General features: G+C 44.2%; 1 protein-coding gene across 2 annotated transcripts; it reads left to right on the top strand.

Annotated features, from left to right (window-relative positions):
• Positions 1-13: 13 nt before the first annotated feature.
• Positions 14-16,492, top strand: UBR7 (ubiquitin protein ligase E3 component n-recognin 7). 2 transcript variants are annotated; one of them, XM_004262355.4, is made up of 11 exons: positions 14-376; positions 2,775-2,908; positions 3,748-3,808; positions 4,684-4,779; positions 5,722-5,775; positions 6,330-6,435; positions 7,631-7,839; positions 8,015-8,164; positions 8,674-8,836; positions 9,866-9,927; positions 14,285-16,492. In XM_004262355.4, exons 1-11 carry the CDS (start codon positions 227-229, stop codon positions 14,375-14,377), a joined length of 1,278 nt encoding a protein of 425 aa, XP_004262403.1. In that variant the 5' UTR covers positions 14-226; the 3' UTR covers positions 14,378-16,492. The 2 variants fall into 2 exon arrangements, with proteins under 2 accessions (XP_004262403.1, XP_033275119.1); XM_033419228.2 differs by lacking the exon at positions 2,775-2,908 and having other exon boundaries at positions 173-376.
• Positions 16,493-20,847: the final 4,355 nt, after the last annotated feature.

Below are 20,847 nucleotides of genomic sequence, written 5' to 3' on the forward strand. Positions count from 1 at the left end.
GCGATGACGCGCCACCCGGAAGCGGAAGCCAGCTCGCCGCTGGCGCAGGCGGGAGAAGGGAGAGGAGTAACTTCCGTTTGTCGGGAGTCGCTCCTCCCCCTTCCTTCGCTCCCCGTCTCTGGGATTGGTGCCTGGCACTGAGGCCCCGCCTCCTCCGGCCCCGCCCCTCGCGGCCGCTTTTCCCGCCTCCGCCGGGGCCGAGAGACGGTCCGGGTGACAGTTGAGAATGGCCGGAGCCGGGGAGCCCGCTGGGCGGCAGTCGGAGCTGGAGCCCGTGGTATCGTTGGTCGATGTACTTGAGGAGGACGAGGAGCTGGAGAATGAGGCGTGCGCCGTCCTGGGTGGAAGCGACTCGGAGAAGTGCTCCTACTCGCAGGTGGGCGCGCGGCCCGGGCCTCGCCTCCCCCGGGCTCCCCTGAACCTTCTCTTCCCCGCTGGACTTACCCTCTTCCCGCCTGCCGCGGCCGGCACCCCCGTGGTGGTCCGGGGCCGCTGTTCGTAGTACGTTTCCCCATCGCAGGCCCAGTTGTCCTATTACCCTTAGTCTCCCGAGCCCCCTTCCTCAGCCTGTGTCCAGCAGGGCTCCCCTCCTTTCTCGGTCTTCCTCCGTCCGCTCCCGCCCGCCCCCACGATTCTCCAGGCTTTGGCCCTGGAGCGGCTGCTCTTTCCTTCCTTTCCCGTCTCTTCTCGGTGCCTCAGCTGCTTTTCACGAAACCGTCCCCGTGACCTCTCACATCCAGACATCTTTGTCTCTACTTTTCGCATCCTTAGAGCATTTATTAGGAATCGAATGGGAGAGTCAAAACAGAGTTAAAGGAGAGAGCTCTGGATTTGAAAATCTCCCCGTGTGGGCTGGGCTCCTGGACAGCTGGTTCCTCTGCAATTTAGTTTGACAAGTGCTAGCTGGGTTTTTGGAGAGAAGAAGCAAGTACTGCATCTGTCTGCAGTCTGCCCCCCACGGGGATAGACCGGGACCCGAACAGCTGGTGGCACTGGCAGAGGAGGGGAGGGGAGGAGAGAAAGCATTTGGAAGATGTCGTGAACAAGGATTTGAGGGGGTGTGATGTCTTTGTTTGGTGACTCATCCTATATTTGTAGGTACAAAAATGGAGAAAGGTGGGTCGAAGAAAACTAATAAGAGGTGAGAATTGGTAGGAGGAAGAAGGTTACCTTCCAAGGGGGTGGAGTGGAACGCTGAAGGATGTGGAGAGAGATTTGGGGTCATTATGTGGTGCGGACTGAGATCGTAATACCAGTTGTCATCGTTGTCCAGTTGAGTTTACACGGCAAAGTGGTTACATTTTTTTTTAATACACCTTGTGTCAGATGTATTTAATGTTGTCTGGTATTTAAAAACCTTTGGTCACCACTGAAACAACTTTTTCCCTGCTTTCCTTTTTTTAAAAAGTCTGTTTGTAAGTTACCTTTGAAATGTAGTTAGGTTTTTGAAACGGACTTCCTTAACATTTTTTTTATTGTAGTGAAATATGTGGAAAAGTGCACAAACCATGTATAAGTCTTGGGAAAGCATAAACAAAAACACATGCAGGGTTTCCCTGGTGGCACAGTGGTTGAGAGTCCGCCTGGCGATGCAGGGGGCACAGGTTCGTGCCCCGGTCCGGGAAGATCCCACATGCCGCGGAGCAGCTGGGCCCGTGAGCCATGGCCGCTGAGCCTGCGCATCCGGAGCCTGTGCTCCGCAACGGGAGAGGCCACAACAGTGAGAGGCCCGCTTACCACAAAAAATAAAAAACAAAAAAAATAAACAAACACATGCAGGTACGTACTACCCAGATCAAGAAATAGAACATTACAGGCATACCAGAAGCTTCCTTGTATCTTCCTTGTGTCTCCCCCCTTCCCAGAAGAGGGTACTATCCATTATCAGGATTTGCTTGTTTTTCTTTCAACTTTTTATTTTGAAACATTTTAAGTCTACAGATAAGTTGAAAGAATAATATTATGAACACCTGTGTACTTTCACACATATTCACTTTTTAACATTTTACAACATTTGTTTTTTCTTTTACCCCTTCATTGTAATAGACTTTCTTTTTTCTTTTTTCCTCAGCCACTTGAAAATAAGTTGCAGACCATGACACTACACCTCTGAATACTTCAGCATACATCTAAAAATCAAAGAGATTCATTTAATGCATTGGTTTTCTCTTTGGTGGAACCACAAGCATTTTCCAAAATTAAGTATGATTATTACTTACATAAACTTAGACACATTCTCCTACATTTTTTTTTTTTTTTTTTTTTTTTTGCGGTACGTGGGCCTCTCACTGTTGTGGCCTCTCCCGTTGCGGAGCACAGGCTCCGGATGCACAGGCTCAGCGGCCATGGCTCACGGGCCCAGCCGCTCCGCGGCATGTGGGATCTTCCCGGACCGGGGCACGAACCCGTGTCCCCTGAATCGGCAGGCGGACTCTCAACCACTGCGCCACCAGGGAAGCCCTCTCCTACATTTTTCTGTGTTGAAATAATTAAGCAGACCAGCTTATTCACAGCTGACTGAAAATATTAAACTTCTTTTTATCACTTTAAGAAAAGATTATATGAAAACAAGCACTAGTGTATGAAACATGCAACAGTGTTTTGGTATTCTGTTGAATAAGCTTTTTTATTAGCCTCAGTGTTTTTTACAGGAAAATCTTGACCACAGGTAATCTGATTTCAGTTATTTCTTAGATCACAGTATGGGCATTAGGTGACTCTGCCATGTTTCTTCAATTTTTTCTCTCTTCTTCCATTTTGGGGCTGTCTTTTAGGGCTCAGTAAAGAGACAAGCACTATATGCCTGTAGTACCTGCACCCCAGAGGGAGAAGAACCAGCAGGAATTTGCCTAGCTTGCAGTTATGAATGTCATGGAAGTCATAAACTTTTTGAGCTATACACAAAAAGGTAAAATGGTCAGAGACTGATGCTGAATGCTTTTCAAATATTTAGATTCTTTTCCAGCTGCACTTTTTTTCTTAATCTTTTTTTTTTTGCATTCAAAGTAGTTGTGCACTGGTAAAATGTAATGTGTTTTTATATAATATAATTGGAGAGAGCAGTTTTTCCAGAGGGTCTTTTTTTTTTGAAATTAATTAATTTATTTTATTTATTTATTTTTGGCTGTGTTGGGTCTTTGTTGCCGCGCGCAGGCTTTCTCTAGTTGTGGAGAGCAGGGGCTACTCTTTGTTGCGGTGCATGGGCTTCTTATTGCGGTGGCTTTTGCTGCAGAGCATAGGCTCTAGGAGCGTAGGCTTCAGTAGTTGTGGCACATGGGCTCAGTAGTTGTGGCACACGGACTTAGTTGCTCCGCGGCATGTGGGATCTTCCCGGACCAGGGCTCGAACCTGTGTCCCCTGCATGGGCAGGCAGATTCTCAACCACTGCGCCACCTGGGAAGCCTGGCAAGCAGATTCTTAACCACCGCGCCACCAGGGAAGTCCCCAGAGGGCCCTTTAAAATAAAATTATGGTGCAAACTCAACTACTCCTGCTGCTCTGCCATGGTTTTATTAGTGTTTGTGTAATATAGATATTTGTCTTTATGCATGTTAATCTCTAGAATTATTAAATCTTTTATTGTTATGTGCTTGGAGAAATTCTGGATTGGATACATGAACAACAACCAAGGTCACTTTTTAGATCCTAGAAGCCAGTTGAAAGGGAAGAGGCTATGACATGAATTTAAAGAGTAAGTCATTAGATTTAAAAGAAAAATTAAAATCGGCTCTTCCTCCTTTGTTTCAGAAATTTTCGTTGTGATTGTGGAAACAGCAAGTTTAAAAATTTGGAATGCAAATTATTTCCTGTAAGTAAGCACCGTAACTATAAATGCATGAAAAGTAGCTGAGATTGATATTTGTCCAAGTGGATAAAAACCAAGTATTTTCCAAAAAGGAAGTTCTTATGCTTATTCTTTGTAAATGGAAAAATCAGTATTAGACTGTATCCCATTTATTACTTTTTGGAAAACTAAGTAACCTTTTCAGAGCCTACAGTATAGATTGTAATTAATATGAAGGGTTTGTGGGGGAATGTTCTAAAGTGATTCAGGTTTAGTTATGTTGATTATGCTTATGCTTTAAGGTTTTTAAAGCAAAGGGGATGACTTTAAAAACTGAATAAATAAAACTTGGTAATAATGAGTGGGTTATGTGCACTCAGAAGTTTTTCAGTGCTTTTTGGATAAGAAAAACTATGCTTATACGCTAACTTTCAATGAAATAACAGAAATGAAAGAGAAAATAAGGGACTTTACATTGTTCAATCGTATTGCTAAAACTGTCATGCTTTTTCCCTCCTCAAAGATTATTTTTAGATAATTTCCTTGCCTGCCTCCTAGTAACCTGGGGGCTTTGGCTATCACAGCTGGGCATTAAGAAGTCTTTTGAAATTCTAGGCCAATGTCAGCTTACATAGGTTGATAATTAATATTTATGATTCATTTTCTCCAATTGCTACAAAGAAGACATAGAAAATAAATTTTAACTTTTCCCTGTATCCTGGAAAAAGTATCCCTTTAATAGGAATGAATTTTTTTCCTTTGTACTTTGAAAGTTAAAGACCAGCTTCTGGTGGGTGGAGATATTTAATGCACAAATTTATTGAATGCATAAATTTCATGATGCATGAAATTATAGTTAAAGTTAGACCATATTATATATTGAAATTAATATCTTTCAGGACAAAGCAAAGATAAATTGTGGCAATAAGTACAATGACAACTTTTTTGGATTGTACTGCATTTGCAAGAGACCTTATCCTGATCCTGAAGATGAGGTAAGAGATTTAGAGGTTAGCACTGGGACTGTGTCATCTCTAGCCTTCACTCCTCAGCCTTTTGTCATATTTGACCCTTTAGCTGTTCAGCAGGGATTTGGGGATTGTGAAGGGATTCTAGATTTATCCCTTCTTATGAATCTGGGCTGGAGCTACAACCAGAACAGATCCCAACTATTATTCTCATTCTTACATCATGAGAATGAAATATTGGACAGGACTTTCTCAAGGCCAGAACTTTTTTCCTTTCCCCCCCTCTTTGCCTGCCTGTTTGCTCCATTCCCCTGAACACTTTCCAGAAAATGACCTTCAGTTTCTTGCATCCCTGCAAGGAAAGAAATAGGGTGTACAAACTGGATCCTCTTAAAAATTTCAGTTAGACGTACACACAAAATTTAAAAAGAATTTTTCTTCTTCCTCACTCCTGTACCTTCTTACCTCCCAGAAACAACCACTGTTAACACTTTTTGGTATATGTATTTTTAAACCTTTTTCTGTGCACATATAAGTGGGTGAATGTGAGTTTTAATTTCTAGTTTTATTTTGACAAAAGTGAAAATTCTGTGCATTCACATCTGCAACTTGCTGCAATTCGCATTACCTCCCTGGCCCTGGGTTTATGTCTGAAGTGAGAATACATTACTTATTTATAAAGTTTTATGGGAATCATATATTAAGTAACTGATATGAAAGCTTTGATAATTGCTCACAAAGTGCTTATCTTAATGTAATCCTTCTGTAACACCAGTTCATGGAGAATGAACTTCTTTGGCCCCTTGAATTGCTGTTTCTCCCTGTTCCCTTGACTTCTGGCATGTGGATAGCAGTTTTACAGAATTGGTAGAGAATTATTTAATATCTAATTCTAATGTGTGCCAGATTTACTTTGGTATCTCAGAATTCGCTGTAATCATTAACAAACAAATGGCTTTCCTGTGTTAGATTCCAGATGAGATGATCCAGTGTGTAGTCTGTGAAGACTGGTTCCATGGAAGGGTAAGGAAAGCTTTTACCTTTTAAAGACATTGTCTTTACAAAAAGAGAAAAGATCTTGTCTTTTGGCATTTACTATATTTTACGTTATAATTACTCTTCTAAAAATATAGTAAAGATATGATCAGCATACTAGTGCAATATGTTTCTTTCCCCCAGCTGCATTGGGTCTTCGTTGCTGTGCACGGGCTTTCTCTAGTTGCGGCGAGTGGGGGCTACTCTTTGTTGTGGTGCGCGGGCTTCTCATTGCGGTGGCTTCTCTTGTTGCGGAGCACGGGCTTTAGGCGCTTGGGCTTCAGCAGTTGCGACGCGTGGGCTCAGTAGTTGTGGGGCGTGGGCTCTAGGGTGCAGGCTCAGTGGTTATGGCGCACCGGTTTAGTTGCTCCACGGCATGTGGGATCTTCCCGGATCAGGGATCGAACCCGTGTCCCCTGTATTGTCAGGAGGATTCTTAACCACTGTGCCACCAGGGAAGTCCCGCAATATTTTATAAAATAATGGGCTTTTTGGACAACTTGGTGATCACAAGGAAGATGTTCGATTTTCTGTGTTCACAGCATCTTGGTGCCGTTCCCCCTGAGAGTGGAGATTTCCAAGAGATGGTGTGCCAGGCTTGCATGAAACGCTGTTCTTTTTTGTGGGCTTATGCTGCACATTTGGCAGGTAAATGTCTCTGTGGAGTTGATATTCCACCAACTTGTGCTGTATGTTCAGAACAATTTGTATGTTCAGTACATAATTTTTATCAACTAGTTTTAATTGGACTCTGTGGAAAAAAGTATAAGATCTGTTCCTTCTCCACAAGGTGCTTATAGATAGATTGGGAGACTACCAAGAACAAATTTGTACTTAAATGGCGTGATGCAGAGTATGGATGAGACCAGAATTAGAGAAAATGGAGGAAGCAGTTTTGAACGGGATTTTGAAAGATAAAGAGATAAACATTGTTCTTAAATGTAAGACATGCTATTGGTTGGGGAGAGGGTGGTGGTATAGTTTGTCATATAGTGCTTTTATTATACTCTAAGAAATTGACCCCAAACCACTAATCAGCAATGAATGTTCTTGAGGCATTAAATATTTTATTTTATTTGTAATGCTATATGTGTTAATTTATTTTTAAAGTGTCAGTTGTCTCCTGCTCTGGCCTCATAATTTCTTGCCCTTCTCACCTTTAGGGAACACTTCACCATACAAACCACAAGCAGCATCAGACATTTTGATTTGTCTCGAAGCTCTTAACCTTGGTGTGCTTCCTTTCTGTTCATACCCTTTACAATTAAATCTCACTTTCTGCTGGACCTGAATTTATTTCGCATTCATCAGGTTTTCTTAACAGTTCCCCTCTGCCCCTCCTTCATTTCCTTCCCTGTCAGCAGATGGCCTCATTTCCTACTAAACTGAAATGCCATCATGCAAACTGAGTTCCCTTATCATTTCTCTTCTCTCCACAGTATTTCTGTCTCTACACGCACCCTTTCTGATTTCCTTCTCTCATAAAGAAAAGCTGTTGTTTTTTCTAAAACTGCCCTTCTACCTGTATTTGCAGTTAAATCTCTTCCTATTGCCTCTTGCTTCTTGAGGTGTCCCTGTCTTTAACATCTATAGTATTTTTTTTCTCTTTTACATAGAAAATGCTTAAGTAGTGATTGGTATTTCTAAATGATCTTTTCAGTTATTTGACTCTTTGGATTACGCAGGCATAAACTAAAAAAGTGTTATTTCCTTTCTTATTATTCCAGAGATTAAGGTTGACTTTCTCCTTTTCCAGATTCTGAAGTATGTTTTAATCAGACTAAGTGATTTCATTGGCTAACTGGTCTGTGGATATGTGTGTGTTTTTTCATTGAACCCACAGTAACCAAAGTAACTGCTGAAGATGATGGGTTGCTGCTGAATGTTGATGCGGTAGGTGACCAGGAAGTTATCCAACCTGAAAATGGAGCTCATCATGATGGTGCCCTCAAAGAGGATGTTCCAGATCATGGAAAGGCTGCTGAGAAGGAAGTTAAAGCAGAGCAGATGAACGAACCATGTACCAGCTCTAGTTCTGAAGCTGATCTCCAGGTAACATGAAATCTGAGCTATAAAAGAAATAAAACTTAAGCAAAATTAATTCTGTAACCTATATAGCTTTGGGTTTCAGTTGTACCCTTTGCCTAAAGAAATCCTGTGACAAAATCTAAACTATGAAAACTATGATAGTTTAAAAAACACACTTCAAAACTTAATTTAATTTCAGACAGCATTTAAGAATCAACATCTCAACACAGAATCACAGTCTGGCTGCAAACTTGAGGAGCTTAAAGCTAAGCAGTTTATAAAGAAAGACACTGCCACCTATTGGCCCCTGAACTGGCGTAGCAAGTTATGTACCTGCAAAGACTGTATGGTAAGTACCTGATCAAGTTCAATATTAGTATGTTTTGTGGACTGATGTCTAAAATAAGAGCACCTGAAAAGTATATTTATGAAACTGATATTAGAGTATAGAGAACTCAACATTTTTTTTATATTAAGCAAATTTATGAAATAGTATTTGCAGTCTGAATGCTTATGGAAGAAATTAAGAATTATGCAATACTTTTTATTAGCTTCATTTCAGTGGAAAATAGCTTATCTTTTTTATATCATAGAATTGCTTGGAAACACGTATTACTTGAAATTTACAGTAAGTCAGTGGTTTTTAAATAAACATCTCTTAGATCGTATAATATCTACTGGGAAGTTGGGAGGTTTCTAAAAGATTTGGGCAAAAAGAATAAAACATTCAAGCAACTCTGCTAAAAGGCTCAGGTTTTTCTGGGTATTATTTAAATAAATTTTTAGTGATTCTCATGAGGTTGACTTTCTGAGAATGACATACAGTTCTAATGGGGAAACTGGTTTTATTTTTTAAAGAAAATGTATGGCGATCTAGATGTCCTGTTCCTGACAGATGAATGTGACACAGTTCTGGCTTATGAAAACAAAGGCAAGGTTGACCAGGCAGCTGACAGTAGAGACCCTCTAATGGACACCCTTAACAGCATGAACAGAGTCCAGCAAGTGGAACTTATTTGTGGTAAATATTGTTTGTGAAAGTTCATGAGGTTCATGAAGTTTCCTTCACCATTAAAAAAACTTATGTATAAGGAAGACAACTAATAACCTATTTTAATTTAACACAAAGATGGTTTAAATTTGGAATTGTATAGTAGGCCTCACCTACACTTGCTTGATTGTAATGTTGCTGGGTATTTAGCTGCTATTTCCATTGAATTAGGGTTACATGCTAGAATAATTACATGCTTGAGAAACCATAACATGCTATTTTGATTAAGGATAGATGTATGAGTAAAGAATAAAAGGAAATCAATTTCTTTTTCCATCCACTGAAATAATTTTCATTGAACATTACATGTCATCTTTTTGAGCAAAGCATGCCATCTTTTTGACAGTTCTTGAGGATACTTCAGTGGTTCACAGGAAACCACTAGAGGGGAAACATTCCCAAATCCTTAATTACAGGCTTTTACATTTTTTCCCCCAGTATGCGCAGCCTATTTTAGTGATTTCCATCCTAGCCATTTCTACTCGGATGCCACCACTTTTGTGCCCCTTTTTGGACATTGATTATTCCTGTCTTGTATTTGTAACTGTTTGATTAATTTCCTTTTACCTTTATTGGAGTAAAAGCTTTCTGAGGATAGAGGCTGCATCTAAAACATTTTTGTAGCCTTCAGGGTGCCTTGTACATAATATAAATTGTTGAGTGAGTGCACGAGTTTTAAAACTTAATGTGTGACAAGTCCAAGATATTTCAAGCACTAGAATTCCAGAGAGATGGAAAACTTTAAAAAAAATTCTTAGCTAATCATTTTGGGAATGAGGATATCTCTGTTTTTTGAGGGTTTTTAAATGAAAAAGTGTCCCAGATGTCAAAATGGAGGAATTTGAGAGAAATTGAGAACAAGTTTCTATGCAGATTTCACTTAAAGAAAAATGTGGTTTAGACTAACATACTCAAATGTCAATGGTCAAGAAATATTTTGTTTCTAAATGCAAATGGCTTATCTAAAGTTTATGTCCTTTTTTTGTTGTTTTGATTTAGAATACAATGAATTGAAGACTGAACTTAAAGACTATCTCAAGAGATTTGCTGATGAAGGCACAGTAAGTTTAGTTAGACTTTTAATCAGAGCCTTGTATGTTTGGAATAAAGTATCTTTTTTATTGAAGTATAGTTGATTTACAGTATTATTTTAGTTTCAGGTGTATAACATAGTGATTCAACATGTTTATAGATTATACTCCATTTAAAGTTATTATAAAATATTGGCTACATTCCTTGTGCTGTACAATATATCCCTGTAGCTTGTTTATTTTATACATAGTAGTTTATGCCACTTAATCCCCTACCCTTCACTTGCCCCTCCCCCTCCCTCTCTCCACTGGTAACCACTAGTTTGATCTTTATATCTGTGAGTCTGTTTTGTTATATTCATTTGTTTTATTTTTTAGACTCTACATATAAATGATAACATGTAATATTTATCTTTCTCTGACTTATTTCACTAAACATAATAATACCCTCTAGGTCCATCCATGTTGTTGCAAATGGCAGAATTTCATTCTTTTTTATGGCTAATATTCCATTGTGTGTGTGTGTGCCACATCTTCTTTAACCATTCTTCTGTTGATGGACACTTAGGTTGCTTCCATATCTTGGCTATTGTAAATGATGCTGCTGTGAACATTAGGGTGCATGTATCTTTTCAAATTAGTGTTTTCAGTTTCTTGGATACATACCCAGAAGTGGGATTGCTGGATCATATGGTAGTTCTCGTTTTAGGTTTTTGAGGAACCTCCATACTGTTTTCCATAGTTCATTTTCTTTGATGAAGAAGATGACTGAGAGCTTAATGCAGGCAGAGGAAAGGGAAATCAATAGTAGTGAAACACCAGTGGACTAGCCACATCAGGAGTCCTTCCCAACCCTCCAGATGAGGGACGGAGCAGTCATGCCTGATCTGGAGAGAATCGTAGCTTAAGAGAGGGCCATTGGATCAGCCATACTGATTCTCTCAGTCCTGACCTTCAAGCAGGGATTTTTGGAGAAGGAAGGAAAAATGAAAGCCAGACCGCTTTTCTGTGATTTTTGAGTTCTAGTTTAAAATAAAACAACTTTATATTGGGGGGCTAAAACATTTCTCTTGCTGGTTAGGACGGTCTATATGCTTTTAAGGGTGACACTAACTCTATAATGTATAAATTTTTTTTTTGGCCACGTGGCACGTGAGATCTTAGTTCCCTGACCAGGTATGAGCCTATGCCCCCTGCAGTGGAAGCAAGGAGTCCTAACCACTGGAACGCCAGGGAATTCCCATGTAACCTTTTAAAATAGTTTTCCAGGGACTTCCCTGCTGGTCCAGTGGTTAAGACAACACACTTCCACTGCAGGGGGCGTGGGTTCGATCCCTGGTTGGGGAACTAAGATCCCACATGTCACGGGGTGCAGCCAAAAAATAAATAAATAGATAAAATAGTTTTCCAGATGAATTTACAAATACCTCCTAGCCCTTTACTACTCATACATTTATGATGGACTTTTTCTTCTAAAATACTTTTTTATCTTCCAAAGGCAGATATAAAGCAAAACTTTTCTTTTCATGGCCTACAGTTGTCCTTCTGGACAGAAAATGTTTTGCTCTGCTATAGCTAGACAGACAAATGAAGTCAGACATCGGTCTGACGGACACTCGGGACGTGCCCGGAAACTTGTTTTCTTGGAAGAAGTCTCTGCCAACCGAGTGCTTTCTCATAAATGTGGGAAGAACTTGTAGCTGCCTGGATATCTGGCAATGCTGCCTTTCTGCAAAATGAATTGTGAAGTCCAAAGTTAAAGAGACTTCCTAAATGGTTTTCTCATTTTTAGAGAATGTTCCTCACTGTCACTAGGGATGGACGTCTTCCTGCTTCCCAGCAGCTCTTAACAGACAGTTATTCTCGTTTCTGTTGCAAAGGCTGTCCTCTGCTTAATGCAGCCTCAGGCTTCTCTCTTACTGGAACTAAGAGGGTCTGTGGGTGTAACTGTTTTGGGGTTTTTTTGTTCTTTTTTTTAAATAAATTTATTTATATATTTTTGGCTGCATTGGGTCCTTGTTGCTGCATGCGGGCCTCACACTGTAGTGGCTTCTCCTGGTGCAGAGCATGGGCTCTAGGCACGCAGGCTTCAGTAGCTGTGGCACATGGGCTCAGTAGTTGTGGCTCGCGAGCTCCAGAGTGCAGGTTCAGTAGTTGTGGTGCACGGGCTTAGTTGCTCCACGGCATGTGGGATCCTCCCGGACCAGGGATCGAACCCGTGTCCCCTGCATTGGCAGGCGAACTCTCAACCACTGCGCCACCGGGGAAGCCCCGGGTGTAACTGTTTTAACCTTGCCACTGTTAGTGGACGTTCAGGGTCTTTCAGTTGTGTCAAAGCACATGCTCTTGCCTCTGCTTTTGTGTAGTTTGTGGTTGCTGTGCTCTTTATTGATTTTATTACACACACACTTAAATTCACGTAAAAGAAAAAAAGTAGGTATGTTGTCTTTTTCCATTCATATTTGAAACAGTTTTATCCAGAGTCTTCACATGTGTCTCCAGTGTATGGATCTTTGTGACAGCTAGAGCCATTCTTTATGAGTTTGAGATTATCTGATGTGATGATTTAAAAGGACAGAAAAATATTTTTTATTGTTTGTTTTCGACATTACAAACACCTTAAGTTGTCATAAAGCTCATCTGCTTTGGTTGTATTTGGCTATAGAAGAGAATGCTAATAAGGTCTGGGTGTTGTCAAATGAGGGACTGCCCTTTATTTAATGTTTGTGTCTGACTAAAAACTAATAATAACACTTAGACACTACAAATTTTCTAGGACAAACCAATAAAATGATTCATTATTGGACCCAGGTATTTATTCTTTAACATTTCTACTCTGCATATTGGCTGTGACCATTTGAGGATGCCTAGAAACTCTAAAGATTACACACTCTAATTTGTGTAATTTGTGGGCTTTTAGGTCTCCTCCTACTGTTGCCTTGCCAGAGAAATGTCCTTGTATTGCCTTTCAGCGTTTAGTGTTTGATCTGAGCTGGGGGCAGATCCTTCACACTGGAACTCCCCAGCATCCTATTTACTAGCATTTATAAGTGTGCATTCCCAAGCCCAGGGCCCTAGAGCTCTGAGCTGTGGTTGCCTCAGAGTGCGTTAGCATCTCTATCTTGAGTCTGTGAGGGGTTCTAATTCCTCACAGGTTGACCCCCGGCTGACTCTTGGTGCCTGTGAGACTGGTGTGTCAGCTGCCAGTCTGGTGTGGAGTTCTTTCATTTCGAGGAGTTGTCAGATCATGTCTCCCCCCAGTGAGTTATTCAGGTTGCCTGTGCCATTTGGGGATGTCGCGCTCTTACCCCTGGGGAGTGGAGAGGGCGGTTTTCACTTTACACACAAGTATTTGTCCTCTTTCTTACTTCTCTCTCTCTCTCTCTCTCTCTCTCTCTCTCTCTCTCTCTCCCTCTTGCTCACTGTATTACAGTGCTTTCTTTTTCTTTTTCTCTTTCCCTCCCTCTCCCCGCCCCACCTTTATTCCTTTATAATAATAAGAATGTGTTACCTTTGTAATTAAAAACCATGTTAACAAACCTGTCAATTGCGGCACAGACTCACTCTTGGGGTGCGCAGGGACTCCTTCCGGGTAGGCCTGGTTTACTTTTTTATCCATATTTCCCCTTATTTTCTTATTTTTGATACTTTATTTTGCTAATAGAAACACTTCTATGTGATGTTCTAGTCCTTTTTCCGATAAAATACAAGATAAATTTCTCATTTTTATTGCATAACATGATTATTCCATTTACTGGGGGTACTGCTTCCATAGTTTTTGCCAATTATTTTTCTATTTATATAGCAAACATCTTTAACTTTGGACTCTTGAAGAGGGAAGAGTTTGGGGGTTCCTTTTTTTTCAGTAAAGGAGAGAGCACAGATCTCAAAAAAAGCAGGTTTTGTTTGCTGTGGGTGCTTGGGCGGGACTGAAGGACGTTCCCGAGACGGCTGTGTCGTGGGGAGAGCAGTGGGCTCGGGAGACCATTGGTCTCCTAGTTTTCATCCTGGCTCTGCCCCTTGTCTTCTCAGCTGATATCCACTGAGAACTTGCTCTGTGCTGGGCAGTGTTTCACAGATGTTACATCTCATCTGCTCTTCAAACGGCCCTGTTAGGTGGGTGCTGCTTTCATCTCATTTTAATGAGGAAACCAAGGGCGGTGGTGGAACCCACACTCCGTACCAGTGTGCTGTCTGCCTACCGCGTGACTCTGACTGACCAGTCTCTGAGCCAGGATGAGCTTGTCTATGCAATGGAGATAGGATAATTAATTACACATTAACACAGTCCTTATCAGCAGTACTGTTGGACTTGATTGTGAATATTACAACCAGTTAGTGCTGTTCTGTGATGTTCCCTTTCCTAATTTTCGCTCTCCCTCAACAGGTGGTTAAGAGAGAGGACATCCAGCAGTTCTTTGAAGAATTTCAGTCAAAAAAGAGAAGAAGAGTGGATGGGATGCAGTATTATTGCAGCTAGACTGGAATATGGCGCCTTCTCGTCCAGCCAGTGAAGATGCCACTCACTGTTCCAGGGATAAAAGAGGCATATTTCACCTTCGGTCCTCATTCTGTCCTCCCTGGAGCGGCCTCCTCCTGCTGATTTCACAACCAGCGTTCTTTCTGACTCAGCTAAATGCAGCTCATTCCACAGACTTGAGCCCCACCACGCCAGTCCAGCCAGGGTTATTTGCTCATGAGTATCAAGAAGTTTGATTTGGTTTTGAGAAAGTAAACTAGTTTTTGTTTTCCCTTATGATTTGCTCTTTAACTCCCGAGTGTGTCTGCCCTGTCACAGAGCCGCTGTCTTCCAGGACCTGCTCTGTCAAGTTCTCTTCCTGTCAGCTCCAACCTCTGTAGATTCCCCCCACCCCTACGATCATGGTGCCTTGGGTCAAAGCTTCCTCAAGCCTGTTCTGCCCCTTCTCCCACATCTGTTTTCTGAGCTTTGGTCACAGCTTAGAAGGGATCTCAGAGCTTGCTTCCTCCAGGCCAAACCTCCGGAGTAGCCAGGACTGATGGTTTTCTGGCCTAGATGTTTATCACAGGCAAGGAGATTGGCTGATGGCAGGATTGAGGAAGACTACCTTTGTTACAAATTTTACTAAAAAATTTAAAGTGAAAATTTCATTCACAAGTCTACTGGCACTAGAATATTAGAATTTCAGTACTGTAGTGCTCACAGGGCTTCCTGGAGAAAATCTGCCATTATACTAGTCCCTCTCTACTGCCTAGAAAATAGACCGGGTACTACCCTGTGAAATCATGGTGGTTTACAAAGTCCTCTGGGTTTCTTTATATTATCAGGGATATTCATAAGCCTAGATTATAAACAGACCTATTTTGACATTGTTCTGTTAAGAAAATGGTATTAGAACCCCCAATAAATTATTATTTTTCCCCTTAAATCTGTGCTGAAGAAAAAAGCTACTGGCTTAGCTTACTTGTAGCAAGCAGGGCAGTGAGTGCTCTGTTTTGGGAGATGATGTGGAAGAGATCCCATGTGCAAATGATGAGCTTTATGTATATAAATGTTACTGTCCACAGCTGAGTCCCTAATGACTGTGAGATCTTTTGAAGAACCTCATGGGATGTTGTATAAAACCCCATATTTGAGGGGATGTCCTTTCAGTTGGTTTGAAATCCCTTTAAAGCCCCTCAGTCTATGTGGAAAACACCTTTTGATAAACAAAGAGCCCTCAGTTGCTCTCTCCCTCTGGAGGAGCGTGGTCTTTCCTGACAGTAGACGACACACTTTGAGGTGTGAGACTATACACATTTGAGGCTTTGGGGCCACAAGTGTATATTAATATTTTTTGTGTGTCCAGCAGTCACAAGTGCCCACCGATCCCTGGATAAGGTGAACTAGGCCTACAGAAAGTCAAGGACTTAAAGAAATAGTACAACTCGTTTTTCTGCATCAAACCTCCTAATTACAGATCCTGATGAAGAGTGACGTGTGGAGCTGGAAGGTCTTGTGGCCACAGGAGATGCCTGTGTGCTCTGAGCTGGCCTTGTAGAAAGGGTGGAAAGGCTAGGGTGAGCGCTCACGGCATCTTCAAGGTGGTTTACATCCCCAGCTTGGGAACTCTGTCCCAAGTCTGAGGATTTTTGAACCCCCTCTGCAAGGTGGTACTAGTTGTGTACCGTTGTGGCCTGAAAGTTTATATCTTCTCAGACATTTGATTTAACTATCAGAAAGTTCCTCCCTTCCTTATGACAGCTCAGGACTCAGTCTTGGAGGTGATGCATTACTGTGCAGCACAACACAAATCACCCAGTGGTGAAGGGCTTGTTTTAGGAAAGGTACTGTTCCTTTTACATTAACCAGAAAACCTCTTTTTTTAACCTATTGTTAACAACTAGTTTTCTTATTGACTGTATTGGACTGTCTCTTCTTGTAGAGACTGATTTTGGCCAACATGTGGCAGTTGATATTAATGCATGTTTTATGCAAAACAGGAATATGATATTAGTTACCTTTAAGGAATTCTGGCATTGTATGTGCATTTTTGTAGAATTGTTACTGGACTTATAATTACATACTTAACTCTAATAAGGTTTCTGTAAAATTTAAATAAACCAATTCAGAATAGTGGTTTTTCAGATTGTTTTTAGTCACTTTTTTTTTTTTTTAAAGAAGACGTTGGGGGTAGGAGTTTATTAATTTATTTATTTTGCTGTGTTGGGTCTTCGTTTCTGTGCGAGGGCTTTCTCTAGTTGTGGCAAGCGGGGGCCACTCTTCATCACATTGCGCGGGCCTCTCACTGTCACGGCCTCTCTTGTTGCGGAGCACAGGCTCCAGACGCACAGGCTCAGTAGTTGTGGCTCACGGGCCTAGTTGCTCCGCGGCATGTGGGATCCTCCCAGACCAGGGCTTGAGCCCGTGTCCCCTACATTAGCAGGCAGATTCTCAACCACTGCGCCACCAGGGAAGCCCTGTTTTTAGTCACTTTTAAATGTACACAGCCTCCCTTTGCAGGCTCTAAGAAAATGGGTCCACTCTGGCAGCTCTGCCTGCCCTGGGGCCCTGCTGCAGCAGAGGGGATGGTTCCTGTCTCTGCAGCTGTTTTATCAGATTCAACCTGATCCCAGGTCCCGCCAGCAGAGCTCCTTCACTCCCCTCCCCACCCCCACTTTAGGACACCTCTGAGGAGGGAGGGCCCATGATTCCCTCTGGGGCCTAGATGAACAGAGAACAAAGAAATGGGTGGTCATGACCTACCGCAATGTGTTCAGGTCCTGCTGTGTGCAAGGGAGAGGGCTGGGAGCCCACAGGCCAAGGAAGAGATGAGGTCCACCTCCATGGTAGCCATTATTTCCAAAGTAAATGTGAGAACAAACCAAGACGCCAGTGCAGAGGCCCATCTGTGGCCTCCCCGCAGCTCTCGCTTCCTTGGAAATGATTCACACTTGAGGTCATCACCCGTGGTGAGTTAAGCTCAAGTGAATGCAGTGCTCTCTGTAGGCCTGGAGCTGCCCGCATCTCTGAACACGCAGGATTACAGGGAAACAGCAGTTCTCCCAGCTCCCCCAGAGGACCCTAGTGGACTGGAAGAAAATTGAAAGAGCAGCCCCAGGGATAGTCGGACCTTGGCAGTGACCTAGTGAAGCTCCCATGGAGGGTGAGTGTGTTCTGGGGAATGTGGGGAGCACAGGAAGCCAACCCAGCAGAGCTCCCGGGAACCAGTGAGGCTGCCTCCCAGTCAGCTCACCTGGAAGCGGCTGCCAGGCACGAGCTTTGGCCTGAGGGGCATCCGGCATTTGGCACGGGGCCAAAGCCATACTCTACTCACTTGTGCCCCGAACCACTGGGCCTTAGACAGGTTGTGTTCCATACTTAGTCACAGGATCCCTAGGTTGGAAGGGATCTGAGAAGTCACCCGGCCTCACCTCTCGGGAAGGGGTCCCTCCCTCGTGGGTGATGCTCAGAGGGGACCAGCGCTGGTCTTGGCCACCGGGCTTCCATGCCTCCATGCTCTTGCTGGCAATGCCTCCCCTTCCCTGCCGGGTGACTTGAGGCGCCTTGGCCTTCTCTCTCAGCTGCGGGCAGAAATCCTGTGAGCCCTGTGGAGCCCGGCTTAGGAGAAGCCAACGGCCTGGAAGGTGGAGGGGAGAGAAAACCAGGCCCTCGGTGATGCGCGCACTGAGCCCCTGGATTAGTCTTGTCTGAAGCTCATACAGCTCGTAGACTTTTCCGTGGCAGGGAACACTTCTGCGGTCCTCTAGCTCCTGCTTCTGAGCGCTTCTGGTGACAGAGCGCCCCCTACTGCACGCGGCACTCGTCCCCTGCTCTCCCAGTCTTGGTGCCTTTTCCTGTGGAAAAAGTCTGGATACTTCTGGACTTTTCCACTGGCCTCCCATCCAAATCTTTGTTCTGGTCTTCTCCCAGGGACTCCTTGGCTGCCCCCGCTTAACTTTGCCTCAACTGCCCCACCTGGAGCCTCCCATCCCCCTGGAGATGGCTGGGTTTCTCCTCAGCCATCTGTCCTCCTGTTGGAGCCTGTGGCTTGTGCTACTCTGTTTCTCCCACTCACGTCCCCGACTCCTGGCTTCCCTCTCTTGCCTCTGCCTCAGGCCTTAAGGCTCCCGGATGCAGCTGACCTGTGGTTAAATGAGCCAAATTGAAAAGTTCTACAGCTGTATTGGGTTCTCCAGAGAAACAGAACCAATAGCGGATATATACACCCCTCTCTCTCTCTCTCTCTCTCTCTCTGTGTGTGTCTCTCTCTATATATCTATAAAACAAGGAATTGATTCACATGACTGTGGAGGCTGAGAAGTCCCATGATCTACTGTCTGCAAGCTGGAGACCCAGGAAAGACAGTGGGGTAGTTCCAGTCCCAGCCCGAAGGTCCAAGAACCAGGGGAGCTGATGATGTAAGTAAGTGTCAGTCCTAGTGCCAGAGGAGACCAGTGTCCGAGCTCAGACGGGCAGAGAGTAAATTCTCCCTCCGCTTTTTTGTTCTATGCAGGCCCTCAATGGACTGAATGCTGCCCACCACACTGGGAGGCTCATCTGCTTTACTCAGACTGCAGGTACAAATGCTAATCTAACTCAGAAACGCTCTCCTAGACACACCAGGATAACGTTTAGCCAAATGTCTGGGCACACCACGGCCCAATGAAGTTGACACAGAAAGTCAGCCATCACAACAAGCTCATTCCACCCTGAGCAGCACCTGTGGAGTGAGAGAGGCCGCCTGGGGTCTGGAGTCATGGCCTGTGACCTGGCTGTTACGTTCTCTGGGCCGCAGTTGCCGCTCAGGCCATTCCCTGAGACCACGCTGGGGTCACAGCACCCCAGCCGCGAGGGAAGGGGCTCTCTGCTCCCTCAGGCCTGGAGCTGTGAATAAAATGGGGCAGCAGCTGAGGAGAGAGAAGCTGCTGAGAATGACAGACACACCTTCCCCACCAGTTTCTTCACAAAGCTGTGGAGCCTGCCACTGATTCCATTCTCAGGTTCTGTTCTCGGTGCATCGGCAGGTCAGCTGCTGTGACGGAGGCCTCCGGCTGTCTCCTGCCCAGCCTCCCCTCCCCTCCCCTCCACGACCTCTTCATTATGGATGGAGAGACACTGCCGTGTGGCTAATCTTCAGATCATCACTTCGTAACAACACTTAGCCCTGTTAGTGATGACATATTCGTGAGTTTATTTGCTTACTATCTGTCCTCCCCACTAAACGGTTAATCCCGCGAGGTCAGGGACTGTCCTTCCAGCTCATGGTTAAAGGGCTGGAACCTGGGGGCCGCCTGCCCCGCTGTCAGGTGACTGCACAGCTGTGGGCTGCACGCGTTTGTGCGCCTGATCTCATTCACCCACCCACAGCAGCCTGGAGAGTATGATTGTCCGTCCCCATTTTACAGATGTGAAAACTGAGGCTCTGAGAAACCGGGGGTCCATAGCTTGCCAGGGGTGACTCCCAGCTCATTTCATTCCACAGTCTGGCCTCATTCAAGTGGGGCACCAGGAACAGTTAAGAATCTTGGAGTAGGGACTATCCTGGCAGTCCAGTGGTTAAGACTCCACACTTTCACTGCAGGGCGCACAGGTTCGATCCCTGGTCGGGGAACAAAGATCCTGCATGCTGTGTGGCGCAGCCAAAAACATTCTTGGAGCAGAAATGATGGAAGATGCCAATAGTTTTTGCATAAATCACAGGATGTCGTATTTTGCCCTGGGATAGGAGGGACATTGACTCTTTTCTGGGCTTTGTTTTGGTAAATTCACTTATACTTACATGACAGAATTGGACTGTCTTGCAGCATCTAAACCACTACAGGGAGGGTTTCCTACGCCTTCCAAGAAACACGACCCCAGCGCAGCGTCCCCAGGCGAGAGGCTGGGAACGGATGGCGACCCCAGCGGAGAGCGTGGTGCCTTCGCCCACAAGGAGTATCACAGAAGACAGGACGAGGGAAACGGTGGCAGCCTATTTTGCCCACGAGGTCCAGGCGTGAGGAGCGAGCTGGAGGGTGGCCCCCGTGAGAGGAGGCTAGGGTGGAAAGTGGCCGGGAGCTGGGTGAGGGCCGACTCAGCTGGCCTGGGCACTGAGGCCGGGAGCCTGGCGCCGTGGGGACCATGGGGACTGTGGCTGTACAACTGTCTTCAGTTGTCCCCCAAAGCTGGGTCCAGACCCAGGAGATGGACATGTCCATTGTTTATGGGTTGAGTTTGGCCAGAAAATTGGTGGGAAGGTGAGCAAATTGAGGAGGCCAACGCCTAGGGACATTGGGCTGTCCTTGAGAGGGGAGCAAGGAGGCCAGAGGTCAGAGGTTCCAGAGGAAGACAGGAGGGGCATCTGGGACATGGTGGCCTGAGAGCAGGAAGTGAGCTAAGGTTTCAAAGGTGGAGCCCTTCTGGGGACAAGGGGAAAGGTCACAGAGTCGGTGGGAGGGGAATAGAAGAGCAGGTAGCTGGAGATGGTCCCCGGCGCTACCCAGGTTGAT

Source organism: Orcinus orca, chromosome 2, assembly GCF_937001465.1.
Source record: "Orcinus orca chromosome 2, mOrcOrc1.1, whole genome shotgun sequence".
Lineage (NCBI taxonomy): Eukaryota > Metazoa > Chordata > Mammalia > Artiodactyla > Delphinidae > Orcinus > Orcinus orca.